General features: G+C 41.2%; 1 protein-coding gene and 1 pseudogene across 8 annotated transcripts; both read right to left on the minus strand.

Annotated features, from left to right (window-relative positions):
• Nucleotides 1–665: 665 nt before the first annotated feature.
• LOC113698975 (F-box protein At5g39250-like) lies at nt 666–3821 on the minus strand. Of its 8 annotated transcripts, none has more exons than XM_027222612.2 (3): nt 3649–3821; nt 3344–3401; nt 666–1983 (listed from the first exon to the last, which is right to left on the minus strand). In XM_027222612.2, exon 3 carries the CDS (start codon nt 1976–1978, stop codon nt 1226–1228), a length of 753 nt encoding a protein of 250 aa, XP_027078413.1. In that variant the 5' UTR covers nt 1979–1983; nt 3344–3401; nt 3649–3821; the 3' UTR covers nt 666–1225. The 8 variants fall into 8 exon arrangements, with proteins under 8 accessions (XP_027078413.1, XP_027078410.1, XP_027078415.1 ...); XM_027222609.2 differs by having other exon boundaries at nt 666–2022; XM_027222614.2 differs by having other exon boundaries at nt 3642–3821.
• A 5331-nt stretch (nt 3822–9152) lies between these two features.
• On the minus strand, nt 9153–10135 carry LOC113698883 (protein EXORDIUM-like 5; annotated as a pseudogene).
• Nucleotides 10136–21862: the final 11727 nt, after the last annotated feature.

Genomic DNA, 21862 nt, shown 5'->3' on the forward strand with positions numbered 1-21862 from the left:
TGGCTTGAATCAAAACAAGCTTTATGATTTGTGTTTTTGGACAAAAAAAGAAATCAACCAATATTATGCCAGTACAAAAATTTACTCAATCAATAAAAAAAAGTTAGAATTTCAGTAATACATTACTAATATTAACTCTCAAGAAAACTAATAAAGGAGTTTTCAATTGTATTTTTATGTTTTGTAATTTATATATATAATTATATATAATATCAAAATATAATTATAGATAATGTATTTAGATATATAATTGTATATAATATCAAAATATATTTAGTAATAATATATTTGAATATATAATTATATATAATATCAAAATATAAATATTATATATAACTATTATTTTATATAGGTAATTTAAATGTCAGATCTATATCGAATTTGAACCTAATTAGACCAAAACTCGACTCATATTTAATTCAAACCTAATTTTTAAGTTCAACCTCAAATCAACTCACTAAAAGGTTGGACTCATTGGATTTTTCCTCGGATCGAGCGAGCCAAGTTCAAACTGACCCAACCCTCTTATTCCCAACATTCTTGTGCCACTAAAACCCAGGGAGGCACAAGCTTCCGACCTACGAAATCAAGCCTAGATATTTTACAACCTGAGCAGACGTTAACTGTTAATTTAAAAAAAAAAAAAAAAACAAATGATCACCAAGAGCGGTAACTGAGAGACATTCCATTGGATAAAACAAAATATTCAGCGAACCCAAATATCATCCACAAAGCCAACTTTTACCATGAGACATTTAAAGATCTAAAGTAAATCATAGCATCGAGAGGAAACCTAACAGGAGTCCAGAGCAGATACAGTTCACGGTCCATTATTTGGATATACACCCAACGAATGAGAAACTTCTTAATTACCCAATAACGATGCATAGGCTAATGCCAAGCAAACATTTGATACCAGTACAATGCAGCTTTCGTTGATCAATGCATCCAATAACCTAATACAAGAGCTAATCCACAGAACTTGGAAATTTTCAAGCACAAATAAGCAAGACTCCCTTCCCACAGGAACTCTTTGATAGCCCAAGAAAAACAGAGCTCGGCATGTTACAAACAAGAGATCAACATCAAAAGCTTTCCAGGATACTTATTGACCATTGACAGGGACATATATACAAACTTTGGATTTGAAAGAACCAACACCAACCAGGTTAGATTTGATCTTCAGCAGCAAGGTGTTCAGACTAGAAAGCAGATACCCAGCCCTTCACTTCCAATCAAGAATGTCTAGCAGCCAGAGGACCTCTTCCTCTGAGTTGGCAGCATCACAGAAATCCAACTCAATACCAAAAACATCAATGATCCCTTCATTATTGCCATTATCCAAGAATAACAAAGAGATCCATGCTCGAATCTCAGAAACAAAAGGGTTGCTAGGTGAAATATCAAGGTAGTCAAATGCTAGAGCCCGATAAGCTGTCCGGTCTATATAGTCAAACACAGATTTGTCAATTATGCATGCAACTTTGTTGGAATCCTTGCGCACTACAAGCACAGATACGGAAACTGAGTGACTCAATGGAATGGTAAACCTTGGCTCAACAGGTAGAATCATCTTATACCCTGAACCCTCCAAGTGATACTTAAGCACATCACAGATTCCAGGAGGTGGGATCCAAATTCCATTCTGGAGGGTAGGTCCAGGAACTACCTCCGAGAAGATTAAACGGTCCTCAGTCCAAATGTCAACATAGAATTCCAAGTCATTTAAAGACAGCCTAGGAGGGAGAAGTGCCCGGCGATGTTGACGCTTATAAAAGGTTTTAAAAAGTTTGTGGTAGGTTACTGTCGGAGGTTGCGGCCGTTTACATATTGCTGGCCATCTCTTGGCACACAGGCATTTCCAGAAATAATCATCTTGAGCAATCTCTCGCCACTGTTTATTAACCACCATACATTTAGCCAGATCAGCACCTTCAAGAAGTGGGAAAACAGCCTTCAAGATTTCGTCACATGGCATTCTTACTGCAAAAGAATGAGTTTCACGGAAAGATAACTTGCTCACTGCGTTAGAATACAAGAAGTGATTATACAGAACATAAATGTGCATAGAAGTCCATATACAGCAGGTGACAAAACACTTAATCCTCTATGTAAGAACAGACAAATGGATTAAAGAAGCAGAAACAATCCAACGTCTCAAAAGAAACAGGATGAACAGCTACTGCAAGACAAAACCATCAGACTCCACTCAAGTACTAATCAACAATAGAAGATACAAAGCCCGCCACCCTCTTTTACAAGGAATACCATCAATCTATACATAGGATACTGATCAACAAAAGATGACTACAAGTACAACCTCCAACAAAATTAAACGCAGGAGAAAAGGGCATGATGGAGTAAAACAACTAAAACAAGCTCTTAAGAAAAGTCACCCTTAACAGGAATTTCATGTGAAAGAAGATTCTCAAATACAAAAGAAACATTAACTTATCTAAAATCAACTACTCCCAAATTATGACCCAATATTTCTTTAAAATGTTCCCATGCATAAATATGGAAAACAGTTTCAAGTTCACTGAACTCGTACTCATGGACTTCACTGTTGCCTTAATATACGCCTCACTATCTATCTCGGCTCTCCCATTACCTAAATAAATATATATCAAAAGACAACATGGGCAAGAAATGGCTTGCTAACAAACTAACAATTCACTTGAGATGACAAGTAATCAAACTATGAAGGAAAAAAACCATTCTATTGGGTAAAAAATCAATAGCAAGAAGAGTCAAGACACCATATGATCGTGTGTGCGATGAAGAAAAACAATTGTCATTTTTCCCTAAGTTTTAGTTGCACTCACAAGCGTCATGCAGTTTAGGATAGCAAATCATTAAGGCTCATCCAATTCCAGCTTCCAAGTTCAAAACTTAAGAACAAAAATAGCTCCTTTATTACACATCATGGTACACTTTTTTTTTTACCCTCCCACCCTTCCCACCCCCAATTGCCACAGGATTCGAACCCTTCCTTGGCTGGTTAATAGCTCCTTTATTACGTTGATATACAAAATAAACCAAAATTTCATCAATTTAGCATGGATAAAACACAAAGGGAAAAAAACGTATAGCTAAAACTTTACAGCCATGATCCACGGAAACCAACAGTCCAGAATTGAATAATAACCAAAAAAAAAGAGCCCAAATCCAGAAGATGCCAAATAAATGAACTAATACAAACTAGGATAAGTGTAATAATTATGCACAGCTATCCAGGACTACACAATCCCTTATGCTGCAAGCATTATTAGACATCAAAATATAGAAGGGAAGAAAACCTTGACATAATTTTAAAAAAATAAAAAATAAAAGCCACAAGTACCTGTAAAGCTACAGCTAATCGGAGAATTTATGGCTTTTTCATAAGGTATGATGATGATCTGTGCAATAGGATTAAAATAGCATAAAAAGAAAATAATTTGAAGAAAAGAAATGGAATAAAAATAGGTAAATGCGAAGGAAACATGGGGATTTGATTTCTGGAAACCAGAAATACTAAATTATTTCAGTTATCTAATTGGATGAACGAACAAATCTTAAATAAATGGGAAATTGGGAAGCGTTGGGTAAGAAGAGAGAGTAAAACAAAACCCTAGAAGAAGGGCTACGTAGGTGGAGACTTCTCACTTGCGAGGGGCCAAAGACTCTTCTCCTCCTCCTCCTCCTCTGTAGCCGTTGGACTCTGGAAAACCGGAAATAAACAATTTTTTTTACCAGCCCACCCGGTCAGCCTGTTTTCATTCCCCCCTCTCGCGTTTGCGTCTCCATTGAGTTTCTAATAATTTTGCCACGAGTACAAAAGTTTTCCAACAAATATTTATATATAATTCTTCCAAACAAAAAACGTAAAAATGAAAACTCACTCGCCACCGCCACATTCTCTCGATTGGGGTCCCATTTTTTGTTTTCTTTTGCGACGGACCCACCATTTGCTTTAATCATTTTTTGCTCTATGATAATCCGTTTCCCCTGATGATTGAGGCACACCCGCATAATTTATTTATTAATTTTAAATTAAAAATTAATTTACTTTTTTTATTTTAGAGATTCATGTTTATGTTTAGCGTTTAATAGTATCTTGATAATCACATTTTATCAAAATAACTATTCACTATCGCCTTAAGTATTGCAACTACCAAATTACTATAACCCTATAGATCAAAGTTCTTTTATATAAATTGTGTTTATGCGAAAAACAAATTTCATATGAAATTATTTCATTTTAATTGTTTTGAAATTGCATACACATTGATTGTGCCCTTAACGCTAGTGTGTGTGTGTGTATATATATATATATATATATATACATAAGGGGAGAGAGAAGAGGGTTGGTGTAATATTTAAGGAAAAAAATATTAAAGCCAAAATCAAATTAGTAAGTCACGAAAATAATTGACTAATTAATGAGCGAGCGACGTAGAAAATAAGGAGAGTAAAAGAGCAGGGCAAAAACTTAAAATGGAGAGATGAGTAATTAGTGCTTAATGGAACAAGAAAAATCTATGAACTTGATTAATTGAAAATAATCTCTACATTTTGAGTAAATTTTGCTTTGATAAAAAGATTATTGTCCTGACAATATCGCCACTCGTTGCTCAAGTGTATATGGTGATTTTTAACTGCTCCATATGGGCGAGCTCATATTTTAAATAGCACTTCAAATGATTATTGCCCTGATAATAATAATAGTATCACAGCCATTGCTCGAGTATATCGTATTTTAGGCAGCACTTCGAATGATTTTTGCTTTCGGCATTAAAATCTAGTACACTGGATGGACTTCTTTCCTTGCCACCTTATTGTTGGCCTTTGGCAAGTAAGTTGGTCGCTAGAAATTTTAATTACTCCCGTTGAGACTTGTTCGGTCAAAATTCTAAAGTTAAAGTTTCCAAAAAAAAAAAAAACTTCCAAAGTTTCTAAATCCAGGGAAATTCGGGTGTCTGTCAAGTTTCCTGTCAAACAGGTAATAGGCAGAACTGTTTAAGATAAGGTTGATTTCATTTCACCGACATCCCAGTTTAAGATGGACAGACCGTCCCTGCACAGTTAGTTAGTGGGTATGATTTGATCAAAAAAATTTGTATGATTCAGATCACAAGTTGTACATCGATTTTAACACCGTGTGTAAAGCTTGCAAAATTTTGTACTAAAATTACATATTGTGCAAATAAAATTACTTTGTATACAATTAAAATTACGCGCCGTTGAAAATGACCAAAACCGCTGAGACGGCTGCAACCGTCCACGCCCCTTGTCCCAAGATTGACACCTTTCTGCCCATCAGTTTGTGATTAAAAAAAAAAAAAAAGAAATTTGACTTTTGACCAAGATATTCTTTTGGATAGATTTTCGAGTAAAAACGAATTCTTTTTTTGGGCAACATGTCCCAAACAGATTTGTCGTGTGGGTGCAAACTTTGTGATTAGGCTCCTGAAATGTCTGTCTCATCAGCCCACTGGAGACTGGGCAGGTGGTATGTTTTGTAGGACATGATTGAGGTTTAATAGTTGGGCCAGATGAGGGGTAGCGGTTTCAGTAGCCCAAGCCTGCCGGAAATCCACTAATTCACCAATACCCGTCCGTTGGGATCGTACAGGTATTCAAATCATTGAAAACAAAAAATTTTTATAATGCTTTCCGTTTTCCATTTTCCACTTCCCACTCTTACTTCTGCTTTTGTAATCAAACAATTCATATTTTTATTTTTTGTCTGTATTCTTTAAATAACGTCTTATTGATTTTTATAATAGGCAATCCAAGATTACTAAGTTTTGTAGTTAAAAAAAAACTAGTGAAACGATACAACAACATAAAATTGAATACAAAATTTTATTTATTCAGAAGCGATTGTCATAAGTATACTTTGATTTTCAACACCTTAAAAATATCGCGGGACTTGTTAATTGGCCATATAAACGAACCCATTCGGGTAAGTGCCAAAATCACCAAACCGCTACCCAAACCGACTGCGATTTATTTTCTTTCGGTTCATTGGGTATCCTTTTAACACCCCTGCCCTGCTTTGTTTCTTAAACATGGAAAAGTAAGCGGGAGATTTCTTGAAGTTACCCCTTTCTCTCTTTTTTTTTTTTTTTTTTTTTTAAGCTATAATGGTTTTAGAGTGCGTTTGATAAAATTGAAATCTAAAATTTGAATCCATTAAATTATTGAATTATTAAATATTAAATCTAATACATTTGAGTCTGTATCACATTCAGTGATAAGCAAATAGCTTATCACTTAATTTTTAGAATAAATTTTGTTTAGGAGATTCAATGGCACTTAATTAATTTAAATATTCAATTTCTAGTTATTAAATGTATCTGAACACATTAAGACTTGAATTTATTAAATTTAAGTGTTGAATTGAATTATTAAACAAAGTCTTAATTTTGGTTGATACAGGGTAAGGTATGTCTCCAGGCCACAAATAACTCATATGAGCATTTATAGATTACTTATCCATACAGCCTTGAGGCTTCAATTCAACAGCGCCTTTAGTTTGGTCATTAGTGAGGAAGTGGACCGACAGAGCGAACATGTGTTAGCGAAATTGCTCCTTTGATAAAATTTTAAATCAAGCTAAGTTTGGGAGTTTAGGATAGAAAAGAGAAGAAGGGAAAACTTAAGTTACGAGAGGAGAGAAGAGAAGGGATTATTATTATGTTGTTTGAGAGTTTTGAAAATTAGTGGAATAATTTTGGATATGAAAGTCATTAAATATTTGTTCAAGATATTTTTAAGGATAAAATAGATATTTTAAAAAATTTTCATAAGTTTCCTCCAACTTTCTCTCCAATTTGAGAGGAAAAATTTTGTCTAGTGCCTACTATTCATCCTCTTAAATCCTTCCATTTTCCTTTTTTTCTTTCCTACTAAAAACTAACCAATGAAGGAAAAGTTAACTTTTTCTTATTTTCTTTTCTTTTCTGTCCAAATCCTCCACTCCCAAACGAGGGCCAAGCGAAGAAAGAATGAGCGGTAGACGGACTTGTCCAACCTATTAAAAACTGAAAAACACTAGCGTTTCTAGTTGACGTCATTTGGCACGCCGGACATGAGAGGAAACGACAAACGGAAAAAAAAAAAAAAAGAGAGAGAGAACGGAATTAGTACATGAAAACACAATGTACTATACCAAATGCGAAAAGTATCATTGGCTGTTGCATGTTAGACAAAACAAGTGGGTCTGGACGTCTCTCGTATACACTCTTTGGAGGCAGAAAGTAAAGGCTGACAAAGTCCTCATGGAGTAATATTGATGGCCAGAGGTTTCTTTGCCGACCGAAAAACAAAAGGAATAAAGCGCACCTTAGCACATGGATGCAGCTCCATAAGGCTTTTAATTAATTTCCACAATGCCATTCGTTATCAAATGTTCTACATTAGAATTAAGGGAGAATCGTTCTAAATATGTCTCATATTTCATCAAATGAATTTTTTTTTATCTCTCCTTGTATTGCTTACAAATTTAAATTAATAAAATTTAATTTCAATCTAAGTTTTCGATAACTTTTTAGTCTAGAATCGCTACGTGGCTGACGTACAATTATTTTTTGTATGCGAAAATGTCGAATCCCATTTTTTCAATGACAAAAATGAATATAAATTAGGTCAGATTCCATTTTTTTATTAAAAAAATAAGTATAATTCAAGTCAAATCCTTTTTTTTTTTTACAACAATAGTGAATATGGATCAGACCATTTATTTAACTACAAATGGCATCTAATCTTCTTACCCCTAAAAAAGTTGATCATATTTTGGCCACAAGATGGAAGTAAGGTAAAAAATGGTCGAAAATTTAGAGCGAAACTAAATTTTATTGACTTAATTATGTAAAAGATGTAAATTTACTATTTTAAAAGTGAATGGCCAAAAAACTCATTTAGCAAAATGTGAGGAATATTTTGAATGATTTTTTTTTTTTAGAATTAACTAGGCAATCCAAGATTCATGATAGAACAACAATAAAAAAAGAATGAAAAGAAAAGGCTGTCAAATAACAGCACCCAGTTAAGTTGGAACAAAGCCCTTCCTCATCATCTTGTCCCTTTGTTCCCATGCACTGGTCATCCTTTTATTCCTTCCTATATTTGGCTCCTACAATGTGAATTGAAAGTGTCTACTAGCATGGTAGGCTGTAGGCTCTGTTTCAACTATGTTCACATTGATAGTCATGGTAAGCAAGAAAATGCTTCCGTACGTTTCCCTATCTTCTGGTCTTCTTCTTTTTTTCGGAAAAGATAGGAATTCTATCTTCGGATCGTATACGCTGAAAGTTGGTGAAATGAGTACAAGCGCCGTATATATAATTCACTGTTGATGAAATTAGTACCCTTTTCTTTTTATAATAATAATAATAATAATAATCAATGGGCAGGTCCATGGGATGTTGTTGGCAGCTTGGAGCATGCATATGGTTTTGTCGGAAAATACAACTCGTATAAGACAGATAATATGATACCATGAGAAAGCAGAGAATGGAAAAAAGTCTGCAGGTATTAATTTACGCAGCATTTAATTTAGTTTTTCCAATTCCTTTTCGATCGTACAGCTAAACCATTTTATAGCATGTCATCGATTACATCATATAGTACGACAATAATATAGCCAGTTATATATATATATATATATATATAGACACACACAATCAAATGAAAATTTGTAGTCATATATATATATATATATATATATATATATATATATATATATATATATTCATTTTCTCCATATGAATAAAATTTGTTGGAAAAATGGCTAATTTAGTTCCTAAACTTTTTTTTCCTGTTGATTTAGTCCTTATATATTATTTTTAACCAATTTGATCCTTAAACTTATATTTCGATTCCAATCAAGGAACTTAGCGGCGGAGCCACCGCACGATTTCCTTCAAGCTCCTAATTGAGTAACCTAAAAGGGGTATTTTTGGAATTTCAACGATGGGGCTGTAACAAAAATTAAAAAATATAGACTACCAGACAGACTTAAAAAGAATAATGGAGTACTACCGTCGTGGTATACTACAACAACTACTACTCCTCCGCTACTAGCAAAGTGCTACTGCGACTGTAGTAGAGTAGCATTCTGGAGGACAGGAGAGGAGAAGAGGGGAATTGCCTCTCCGGGAATCCTAGTCCAACTCATTCGGACCGGCACAGGCCTTCAAAATAGGACTCCAGATCCACTGCACCAAAAACTTCTGACCCTTGACCTCTCCTCCCCTTCACGTTGTACGTCCTTTCCTCTCTGTCCCTCATCACCTGCCCAATGTACCCTCCCCCGCCCCCTGTCCCGTACAGCCTCTCGCACTGGTCCCCGATCTCCGTCGGTGCCGTGGGGTCCTCCTCCGCATACCACGCGTTCACCAGTGGGTTCGATGCTAGCTCGACCAGCTCGTGCCCGATCACGCTTATCATCCGTATTCGGAGGGGCCAGCGCTCCCGACCGGCCTCCCCCTATGTAGCGGGGCACAGCGAACGGGTACGCGCACACCTCCGGGCATTGCTTCCCGGAGTTGCCTGCCCAGGCGTACGGCATCATGTAGCCACCACGGACAAGAAGGTGAAGTAGTGGAAGCCGCAAACGACTCGACAGAAGTCTTGGACAGTGACGTCCCCAGAGGTGAGGATGAGGTAAATGCCGTTCTTGTGGTCGACAAGGAAGGGTTTTGATCGGACTTGTTAATAGCGATGACCTGCTGCATGGAGAGGTGGGTGCCTTGGGAGCAGCGGGGTCGGAGTACTCCCCGGCGACGAGGACGGAGTTAGAGATGTTGGCGTTGGTCTGGTCGGTATAGAGGGAGACGGTGCGCCACCACTGGGAGACGGAGGGGGAAGGAATGGCGCAGCGATCGGAGGTGGAGATGGAGAGGAGGAAGTCCTTGATGAGGAGCTGGTGGGAGGCGGCCCACCGGCCATACCAGATGAGGTAGATGTTGATCGAGGAGGAAAGAACAAGGCCCATGTGGTAGCGAAGGTTGACCAAGTCGGAGGAGCCCTCAAATTTCTTGGAAGCGGAGAGGGACTTAGGGTCAAGCTTTGGGTTGAAGTAGGAGTCCGATTGTGTTTGGGAGAGTCTGCTGCTTAACGAATGAATTGGAGGCCGTAGCAGCATTGTTGAAGGGGATGATGAGGAGATTCTTCTCCTCCTCCTCTTACTGCTGTTTTAGTAATCAACATTTTGTGTATAATTTTTTTTAATGTCACTTCTTTTTAATTTTTGTTAGAGCCCCATCATTGAAATTTCAAAAATACCCTTTTTGGGTTGTTCAATTGGGAGATTGAAGGAAATTGTGCGGTGGCTCCGCCGCTGAATTCCTTGATTGGAACCGAAATATAAGTTTAAGGATCAAATTGACTAAAAATAATATATAAGGACTAAATCGACGGGAAAAAAAATTTAGGGACTAAATTGGTCATTTTTCCAAATTTGTTTAGCGTCATGCATAAAGTGACTAATCGCTTGGTGTTCGTATAATAATGCATGAAGAGACTCCTCCCACTTAATACAACGTAATCACGCGAGGAAGTCACAAGTGGCACACATGCCCAGCGATATGGCTACAAATCACATGGAGACATGTGACATTAAAAAAAAAAAAGAGTTTTGTGCTCAAGTAGTAGATATTTTTGCACTTTTGAACTACTATGTTATGAATTGGAGCCTCTCGATGGCAAGGTTAATTTCAAGGTCAGAACTTGCGCAGACTCATGTCGCTGTTTGGTAAGTGAGTTTTTTAGATGTTTGTCTAAAATTTTATTGTAATTTACTGTAGAAGTTTTTCAAAATTTTTTTGAAGTATCTTTTTTTTAAATATTTTGAAATATATAATTTAAAAAATTTTGAGAAATTTTTTGAGATTATTGTAGCTAAAGTTTTAAAAAACTTATAGCAGACAAATTTGACAAAAAACCTATCTACCAAACAAGGCCTCAATTTTCAAAATCTATTGATCCTGATTATATTGTGTTACGTTATTTAACGAGATGGTGTGACATAATTTGGCACATTGAATCTTTGAAAATCAAACTTGAATGTTGCACATTACTAATACATAATAAAGTGCCATTTAGCATGTCTAACATTTTTCCTACAGTCAATTTGGTGTAGATTGTAGTTGGAACGAACATGTACATGTACATGTACATGTGATGGTGTAGATTGCACTACTAATATTCCCTCTGTCCCATTTTAATAGTCATAATTTTTGTTCACACAATTTAAGAAAAAATAGTTAATTTTGTTGGAAAAACAAATTTAGATTGTTGTTTTTCTAAAATACCCTTACATTAAATAAAGTTGACTTTTCATATATCAATATATTTTGAAAAATCTAAATGTATTAAATGAGGTATGCTATATTCAATACTAACCATCTATATTAAATAAGGTAGTTTATAGTAATAATAACTTACATTAAATATGGGTATTTTAGAGAAATTAAAAGACAACTACATTTTTCAATTAGAAAGTGAACTACAATTTGAAACAAATGAAAAAGAAATATAGGAATATTAAAGTGGGATAGAGGGAGTATTGATTAAGAATATATAAACCGGGAAGAAGCAAGTAAAAGTAGTAAATGCACTAAGGAGTAATGAATCATAGAGTAGTAATTACTAGTTTCTTTGGAATTGGTGGTGTAGATAATGGGACGTATAATGATGAGGAGGGGAGGGAGGTGGGACGCGGGACTGGAGTGGTTGTCAGAACAATCACTCTGTAAGGTGTAACACCATTTATACATTGTGTAACATCATTTGTACCAGGTGTAACAATAGAACAACAGCGAGTAACACTAGAATAATATTTTTATGGGTCCCACACGACGTGAAAATCAAGTTACAAAACATGATCTGAACCGTACAAAATTTTAAAGCCTCATACAGGCCGTGAACTGCCTGGGACGGTTGTCAGTCCAGGCCCCTCGTCCAGGGAGGAGGGAGCTGCAGCGGGATCAGTACCATGCAGGGAATGTGCAGAACATGCTGTACATTTGATGCTGCTGCACTGTCTCAACTTTGTCACATGCAATCCTTCTCTCAAACCCCCAAAAGCCTAATTGCCCTCTTCCCTCTGCTTCTCTCTGCATGTTCTCCCCATGTGCATTACTTTGCCCATTTTGCAAAATTATGCGTGTATCCTTTCCTTCTTCCCTCCTCCCACCTCACTCACTGATCATGGAAGGGGGAAGGGGGTGGCCTTTGATTTGATTTGCTTTGCTTTGCTTTGCTGGCCCATGCCACATTCACATGCGCCCCTTTGGGAGGCCACAGCCACACACCCTTACAAAACAGCTACCTCGCTCCTCCTCCTCTTCCACTTATAAAATGACTTCATTGCCCTTCTCGTCCTTTCCATTTTTTTTTTTAGCCGGACTACTTTTCTCCCTTCCTCAAAACTTTGTCTTTACTGGTATGAGTTTATTTAAGTACTGCTATCATATAAGTACACTTTTTTTAAGGCACCTGTCTCACTAATTAATCCCACGATTAATCTCCAGACCACCGAATTGTTGCCTTTCACCTTTTTTGATGGATTGGCTCTCAATTCTCTTGTTGAATACTAGCTAGTCATGCTAATTAATCTTTGTTGTAATGATGTGGCTAACTAATTGTACGATTAGAATCGTCGAGACCAGCTTCTAATGAAAGACGACTTCTGAATAATCCTCGTAATGAATGTCTTCAGCGGCTGCTAGGAAATGACCCGTTCCAATTTGCGTCTAATCATGCACGGAATGTAATATGAATCCATTTTCCTTGCATGATAGATATCGACAAGTATGGTCATATATAAATATCCTTCCCAAGCTTGAAGAAAATCTGGAGGGTAATTGGGGAATAGTAGAATGATTAGGCCCCAGCCTTGAAATGTGCCTTTCGCAGACAGGCAGGCTTTCTCGGGCAAGTCCCTTCCAGATGGATCACAGATCTCGTATGGTCGCAAGTTGTGTGCCGTCTTCCCGCTAGAATTTTTCAACTGAGATACGAAATTGGTGTGGAAAGTCACAAAAACACCCTTTGATCAACGGAAATATCTATGCAATCTTCTTGTAAGTAAAGAGAGCTGAGTAGGGCCTCCCATTATGATTGTCACGGGACCCCACGCTCCCACATACAAAGCTTTGTTAAATAGAAAATTAAAACAAAAAATGGTGTCCGTCTACCGCGTGACTATAAGATTTATTTCAAGTGTTAAAATTTAAGAAATATAAGATTAATTAAAAAAATATATAAAAATAAAAAAAAATAATTAAAAAAATGTATAAATACAAGAAAATATAGTAATTATTAATATATATATATATATATGATAGGTTAAGTAAAATATAAATGTGTTAAAGAGTGCCACCGGGATATTTCGTTAAAAAATAAAAAAAAAGGGAGAGAGAAAAATTGAATTAATGGTGTGGACCATCTGATTTTTGGGGCTCAAGTACGTAAAGGTGGTTGCAACTGCAAAGCTAGTATTGTTAGCTTGAGAGCATCTCTTTCGGTAATGCCAGATATTTACATTTCGAGATGCACAATTTTTAGCCACTGGCCACTTGGTCTCGTGATCATCACCCTCTTTGGTGATATTGGAGGTCAGGGTTCAATTCGTGCCTCTCTCAAATTTGTTACAATATGTGATTGATCTTAGTTGACCATCTCCCCTTATCCCTAAATTAGGTTAAATTAGGTAATAGAACATCCGTTGCGGGAAAAAAAAAGAGATGCACAATTTTTAACCAGCGGTTGCATGAATCTAATTTATTGCTCTACTTCTTCTCGTCGAGCCACAATGAAGTTCAAAAGCACGGTTCGAAATGCAATTCTTTTTGTTTGTGGATTCAGAAACAGGCCGTCACATTTTAGACGGAATAAAAAGGGGAGCTAGGAATTTATGCTGATAGTTGATACCTGCTCTGGTGTAATTGATTATATGTCCACATATTTTAATATTGATAAAATCGGGAGTTTTTTTTTTTAAATGTCGTTTTGTTTTATACATTATGGATTAAATTAACATGTCATTGATAATTTGATATCCTAATGCAACTACATTTACTATTTTTTTCTTTTCTTTTTCCTTTTTAGTTTTTGCCGAAGGAAAAGGTAAGAGATTCGACTAGCCCCGTTTGGATAGCCATTTTCTGAGCATAAATTGCATCGTTTTTCGTGATCATATTTGTCTATTATCTTTTTTTTTTCTCGTATACATCAAATCGCTACAGTAATTTTTCTACAAAAAAATTCAAGAAAATGCAATCCAAACAACGCCATCTCTAAGGTTGGCATTAGCTCGTCAAACCATATTTTGAAGCACTTACTAGTGTTAATAGGACCTTGGTATGAGAACTAGCATCGGTAAAGGAAAGAGTCATATTTAATACATCACCAAATTAGACTGTAAATATAATAGAGAGTGGCTCTCATATAGTAAATGCTCAAATATACACGATTTATTATCATGAGGTCAAAATTCAGTTACATTTAACCAAAAAAAGAAAAAAAAATCACGCTTTGTTTCAATTCACATTCATAAAAGATGCATATAGTTTAATTTTGACCGTATGATTAACTTAAATTTTTTGCTTCATGAACATTTTACTACTCCACTAGTATTATAACTTTCATAACATAGGCAATTCATCTATATTCTCTAATTTCCTTATTTACCAAAAAAAGAAGAGGAAGGATAGTATTGGATTTTTCTTTCTTTTTTTTTTTTTAAAAAAAAGGGGATAGTGTTATTGCATTAATAATTGGTAGTAGTATTACGATTTCCTGGCGTCACGTGGAGATATCAGTCATAAGATATCTTTCCAATCAAAAACTATTTTACTAGTAATAAAGGCACAAAAGAAAAGGAAAATGGCATTTGTGTAGTTTATAGATCAACAAGTGGCAGTTGGGGTCAGATATCGCCTTACTTAAACACCTCCAATCCAAAGAAACGCGTTCGAAGACAGGACATAACCCGGTTGAAACGCTCAGCCCGCCGGGGGACCGAGCCCCCCATTCCTCCCAGTTCCCTGTTTCCTCCAGCCTTTCCCTTCATCTTGCTTTCTACCCTGAATGGGCTCAAGGCCAAGAAGCTACATGGGGACGCCCGTTCTAATGAGAAAAACTGCAAGGAGGAGGCCGAATCCCCATAGAAGAGCCTGCAAAATCCAGCACAGCTCCTCAACAAGAATCAGAGCAGGCGCGTGCGTTTCAGAGAAGTTGGAGGCTCTCAAGAACCTCATTCCGGTCCACACTGATCACGGGGAGATCAAGCCTGATCAATTGTTTCAAGAAACTGCTGACTACATTGTTCTTCTCCGCACCCAAATCTCAGTTTTGCAAAATCTGGTTGATTTTTATGGGTCCAGTGCTGGGCAGGCTCAACCACACCGACTCGCTGCTGTATAATACGTAGTCATATTTCATCACCAACTGAAGCCAAAGTAAACGAGAAAAGATTTGCTCTTTTTTCTCCCCACCCCCACTATTTTCTCGGCTGTTTATGCACTCTCCCAGGCCAATGCAGGAGTAATCATTCTACAACAAGTAGCTAGCTAATTGAGGGGTCACAAGGTCTTCTTTAGTTATTTGCCATATATGATGAAATTCAATAATTATATTATATCTTCGCATGTATATGTAATGTAATTTTTTTTTTGTTTATTTTCTTTGCCTTGTTTTCTTCCCTCCCCTCACTTTCAAGTATCAAGAATACCACCTTGTTGGAACCTTTTGTTGCGTGGACTCTGGACTCGAAATGAGAGGAAAAAGCTCAGGAGTTGGCTAAATATGTAAGACAGCAGCATTATTGTTGTTTCTTTTTCCCCGAATCTAATAGGTCGGAGTTCTCTGGAGAGATTTTTGTGTACGAAGGACCTGTGGTTCTTTTCTCTTTTGATTCAAAAAAGAAGAAGAAAGGTTTGTTGTCCTCAGCCCAGCCCAGTCCACACACGAAAAGTTCAAGCATACGCGTTTCACAAAATATATATGGTCCAAGCAAGTATTCAAGAAATTTATGCCACGCGTTCTGGAGATGTTCAATCTCAAATTTTTGGTCCTTCAAGCCATAACAGCTACTGTTTTCAATTTAATCCTCGATCGAACAAAGCATCAGAAGAACTCTTCTTGTTACCGAAATTTAGGCTTCTTACCTGGGTAATGTTATATGCTTAGAAACAGTTAAATAAAGGCTACAAATTATGCAGTGAAACATGCACCCGGTCAATAGAGTAGAAAGAAAGGCGTTTTAATAATTCTTCCCCCGTTAATTTCACCTGCACATGGATGGCATGTATGAGGGGGAGGGACTGGAAAATGTGTTGCCAGTTTTGCAGACAAAACATCTCTCCCTCCCTCTGTCTGTGATGAGGTGACTGAGCATGTCAGAGAGCGTCGGCCAGATCGCCAGCCTCGGCCTGTGATGACGGTCGGAGGGAGGCATGCGTCGCTCGGTAGAGTGGACTGCTGCATGTCTTGTTCCAGTTAATTAGCTCAACATATAGTATAAATTTGGAGAAACAAAATAAAAATGATGGGCCGACATAAATTGTTACTAGTAAATTCCACTACTACCCGTGACCGTGAGTCGTCTACCAGAGCTGGGTAGTGGAGCCCTAGAGGCTTATCCTCTCCAATAAGGACTCCTTGTCCTACCAGGAAACTACCACCTGGTGTTCTATAAATACCACACCCGTAAGAAACACAAGGTACGCTACTCATAGTGCAGACTCTACTCTTTTTACTTACAAACTAGTTCTGACTTGATCGTCGGAGTTGCTACAGGGGACTCAGCCCCGCAGCTCGCTCACGTGCAGGTCGGACGCTCAACCAGCTCAGTTCGGATCTTCACTTCGGCAGTCGCATCAATTGGCGCCGTCTGTGGGAAACAAGTATTCTCTTTTTTCGCGAACAACATGCCGAAGACTAGATCTCAGAGGAATGTGGATGGTGCTGAGGGGAACGCACAGGGCGGTCCCCAGCAAGTTCACCAGGAAGCCAACACAGGGGAGGCAAGGGTCGAGCTCTCGCAGATCTCGCCGGAACAACTGGTGCAGTCGGTTGCCGCGAACTTGCCTACCTTTGAGGCTATTGTGACGTACTTGAAGGGACAATCTGGACAATCTGGTGCAGTGAAGGGACAATCTGGGGTCCCTCCCAGTCCGGAGCGTCGGGTGCGGAAAACGGGCAGAACAGGGAGTTCGGAATCCCGATCTGGAAGCCCCAGGTCGAAGAGGGCGCGAAGGGAAGTTACACGCGAGCAGGTCCCGGTGCCAGAGCCCTCTCATAGGAATTCCCGAACTAGCCATCCGGAGCCCGTTCTGAGGCCTGCCCGGATGGAGGACCCTCATAGGAAGGAGAATTATCAGGTCCAGGATGAACTGGATCTCCTGCTGGATCCGGAGGCGGATAGGTACACTGCCTCTCCTTTCGTGCCGGATATCGAAGATTACCCTCTGCCTGCCAAGTTCAAAATACCAACCATGAAATCCTACGACGCGACCACAGATCCGGAGGATCACTTGTTCGCGTTCCTGACTCAGATGCGCCTACAGACAGCTGCGGATGCAGTTAGGTGCAAGACCTTCCCGATGTTCTTGGAGGGAAAGGCCCGACAGTGGTTCCAGGGTTTGCCCCCCAGGTCAGTTCGGTCGTTCAGTCAGCTCGCGCGGCTGTTCGCATCCCAGTTCGTCTCCTCTCGCGCTTATTCCAAAACCACGGCTCACCTGATGACTGTTCATCAAAGGCCTGAGGAGTCATTGCGTGAATATATGGTGCGTTTCAACAATGAATCCCTTCAGGTACGTGACCGAGATGACAAGGTTGTGATGGCAGCCTTTGTCAATGGGCTGCGCAAGCAGAAATTGTACACGGAGTTTGTAGAGAGACCTCCCAAGTCCGTCCGGGAGATGCTAGACCGAGCTCATGAGAAGGCAAATGCCGAGGAAGCCAATCGGTTGAAGGGCGTCCAGGAAAGGCTGCGGGATGACAAGCGCAGGAAGGGCGCCGACCTGGGGGAGTCACGGACAGGTCAGGGCCGCAAGAACATACCCGAGCGCTTGCCTCGGAGCCAACCATGGGAGAAAGAGAAGACCTGGACTTCGCTCACCGCGCCCCGAGCTCGAGTTCTGGCTGTAATGGAGCAGCAAGGGATCTCTCGCCCTCCTCGGCCGTTGGGGGGTGATAAAGCTCAGCGCGACCAGGGCTTGTATTGTGCGTACCACAGGGACGTAGGGCACGACACGGAGGACTGTCGGCACCTCAAAAGGGAGATCGAGAAACTGATACGGAGAGGTCATCTTGGGCAGTTCGTCCGTGACGGGCGTGCAGATCAGAAGCAAGGAGGTTTCAAGCGAGATCGGACGACTAGCTCGCACGACCGACCTCGAGGTCCCCGTGATCGTACTCCGGAGCAGGGGGTCCAGAACCTAGCCGGAGTGATCAACACCATTGCGGGGGGACCTGCTGGAGGAGATAGCCACACTGCTCGGCGAAACAACCGGCCTCCTCCCAGCGGGGAGAGCTCGAATAAGCGATTAAAGGTGTACGAGGAGATCATATATGGGCCAGAGGACGCAGTACCCTTAGCCTCCAATAACCATGAAGCAATTGTGGTAGAAGTTATCATGTGTAACTACAAGGTAAAGAAAGTGTACATCGACAATGGGAGTGCCATCGATGTGCTGTATTACAAAACCTTCAAGGAGTTGCAGCTGGAAGACAAGCAGCTCATCCCCGTTCGAACTCCCTTGATAGGTTTTGCAGGTCCGCCAGTCAGGCCAGAAGGAATGATAACCCTCATGGTCACGGTAGGGGAGTCGCCCAAGTGCCGAACTGTCCCGGTGAACTTCGCGGTGGTAAAGGAGCCGTCCTCCTACAATATGATACTGGGACGACCTACCTTAAACGCACTCCGGGCTGTCTGTTCGACCCTGCACCTTAGCATGAAGTTCCCAACGCCTGATGGGGTGGCCGAGGTGCTGGGGGACCCGGAGGTGGCTCGGGCCTGTTACATCGCAACCCTCAAAGGCAAGGAGAAGCTGGTGGCCCAGACGACCTGTCTGGAGCCCTGGGAGCCTGCTGAAAAGGAGGAAAGGTTGGAGACGGATGAGAGTCTGGTCGAACTGCCCATCTGTCTCAAGCGACCTGATCGTGGGGTAAAGACCGGAGCTGGACTGAGCGAGCTGACTCGGAGAGCCCTGGAGTCTCTGCTGGAGGAATATGCCGAGATTTTTGCGTGGAGTGCTGATGACATGCCCGGAGTCCCTCCCGAGCTGACAGTTCACAGATTGCACGTTGATCCAAACATCCGGCCAGTGAAGCAAAAGAAGAGGAATTTCGCTCCCGAGCGCAATGAGGTCGTCAAAGAAGAGGTAGGCAAGCTGTTGGAGGCCAAAATTGTGAAGGAGATCTACTATCCGACCTGGTTGGCCAATCCCGTGCTGGTCAAAAAGGAGGATAAGGCCTGGAGGATGTGTGTAGACTTCACCGACCTGAACAGGGCCTGTCCGAAGGATTGTTACCCCCTCCCTCGTATCGACCAGTTGGTAGACTCTACCACGGGGTACGAGATCTTCTGCTTTCTGGATGCTTTCAAAGGTTATCACCAGATAGCTCTGGACGAGGAAGATCAGGAGAAGACTGCCTTCATCACCGAATACGGTACGTATTGTTATACCACCATGCCATTTGGGTTGAAAAATGCAGGTGCGACCTATCAACGGCTGGTCAACAAGCTGTTTAAAAACCAGATCGGCCGAAATATGGAAGTGTACGTGGATGACATGCTGGTAAAAAGCCGAACTCAGGATCAGTTCATCAAGGACCTCAGAGAGATCTTTGACGTTCTACGGAGCTCGCGGATGCGGCTGAACCCCAAGAAGTGCACCTTCGGGGTCAGGTCGGGCAAGTTCCTGGGGTACATGATATCCAAGGACGGGGTAAGAGCTAATCCCGACAAGGTAAAAGCTATCATGGACATGGCTCCTCCTCGAAACGTAAAAGAGGTCCAACGGCTAGCTGGCAGGATGGCGGCCCTGAACAGGTTCTTGTCGAAGTCAGCCGTCCGAGGTTCCCCCTTCTTCAGGGCCCTGCGGAGAGGTCCCCAGTTCGAGTGGACTCCAGAGTGCCAGCGCGCATTTGACGAGCTCAAGGCCCACATCGCGCGCTTGCCAGCCTTGACCTCTCCCGCACAAGGAGAAGTCTTATTCATCTATCTGGCAGTTGGGGAGGAGGCGATCAGTGCGGTACTAGTTCGGGAAGAAGGCAAAATCCAGAAGCCCATATACTATGTCAGCCGGGCTTTGCAGGGGGCGGAGCCGAGGTACACCTCAATTGAGCGGTATGTTTTGGCACTGGTGCACGCGACCCGGAAGCTCAGATCCTACTTGCAAACTCACCCCGTGGTGGTCATGACCGACCAGCCTCTCAAGCAAATTCTCTCAAAGCCTGATGCATCAGGAAGAATGGTAAGGTGGGCAGTGGAGTTGTCTGAATACGATCTTAGCTACCAACCCCGCACGGCCATTAAGGCTCAAGCATTGGCAGATTTCATAGCTGAAGGAATCTCCTTTGGGCAAGAGCAGTCGCCAGCCGAGCTGACCAGAGGCGCAGCCAAGGCCGAACAGGCCAGAGGAGCTGTCGAGGTCGTACAAGCCGCCGGTACCAAATCGACCCAAGACGTGGCTGAGGCCGGACAGGTCGGAGAAGCTGCCGAGGTCACAAAGGGTGCTAAGGCTTTCATGGCTGAACAGACCATAGACGCAGTCGAGGCCAAGCAGGCCGAGGGACTTGCCGAGGTCGCACAGGCCACAAAGGGAGCCAAGGCCGAGCAGGTCAAAGAGGCTGTTGATGCTGAACAGGTCACGGGCAAGGTCGATCGGACCATCCCGACCTGGACGCTTTTCGTGGATGGATCCTCAAGCAAGGAAGGCTGTGGAGCAGGGCTTCTCTTGACTAGCCCCAAGGGGGATGAGCTGGCCTACGCCCTGAGGTTTGATTTCAGGGCCTCTAACAACGAGTCCGAATATGAGGCCCTAATCGCAGGGATGATGATAGCTCGGAAGTTGGGGGCCGAGTCAATAGAAGTCTACAGCGACTCGCAGCTAATAGTGAATCAGGTAGGAGGACGTTATGAGGTTAAGGAAGAGCCCTTAAGGAGGTATGTCGCCAAAGTGCATGAGCTGAGAGCTCAGTTCAAGGTATTCACACTCAAGCAGGTCTCGCGAAGCCAAAATAAGAGAGCGGATGCTCTGTCCAAACTGGCTTCCACCTCGGTCGGTACATTGAACAAAGAAGTCCTGGTAGAGGTTGTCAGGAATCGGGCATACGACCAGGTAGAGGCAGCTGTTATTCAAGTGTTGGGCTCATGGATGGATCCCATCGTGCGGTACTTGGCTAGTGGAGAACTCCCTCCAAGCCGGGCGGAGGCACGGAGGGTCCTCCTCAGGTCGCGGGGATATGAGCTCTCGAATGGGGTACTCTACAAGAAATCTTACCTGCGCCCCTGGCTGAGGTGTATCACTCCGGAGGAAGGAAACTACATCCTGCGGGAGCTGCACGAGGGCATATGTGGAAACCACGTCGGCCCAAGGATTCTGGCCAAGAAGGGAATGCTGTCTGGATATTACTGGCCGACCATCTTCTTGGATTCAGCCGACCTGGTAGCTCGGTGCAAATCCTGTCAGCTGCATGCGCCGATCCATCACGTCCCAACTCAGGAGATGATCCCTCTTCAGAGTCCTTGGCCTTTTTTCCAATGGGGAGTCGACCTGTTGGGTCCGTTTCCCCGAGCTCCTGGGGGTTATGAACATGTGGTAGTGGCAGTGGATTATTTCACCAAATGGGTGGAGGC

The sequence above is a fragment of the Coffea arabica genome, chromosome 7c (assembly GCF_036785885.1).
Source record: "Coffea arabica cultivar ET-39 chromosome 7c, Coffea Arabica ET-39 HiFi, whole genome shotgun sequence".
NCBI lineage: Eukaryota > Viridiplantae > Streptophyta > Magnoliopsida > Gentianales > Rubiaceae > Coffea > Coffea arabica.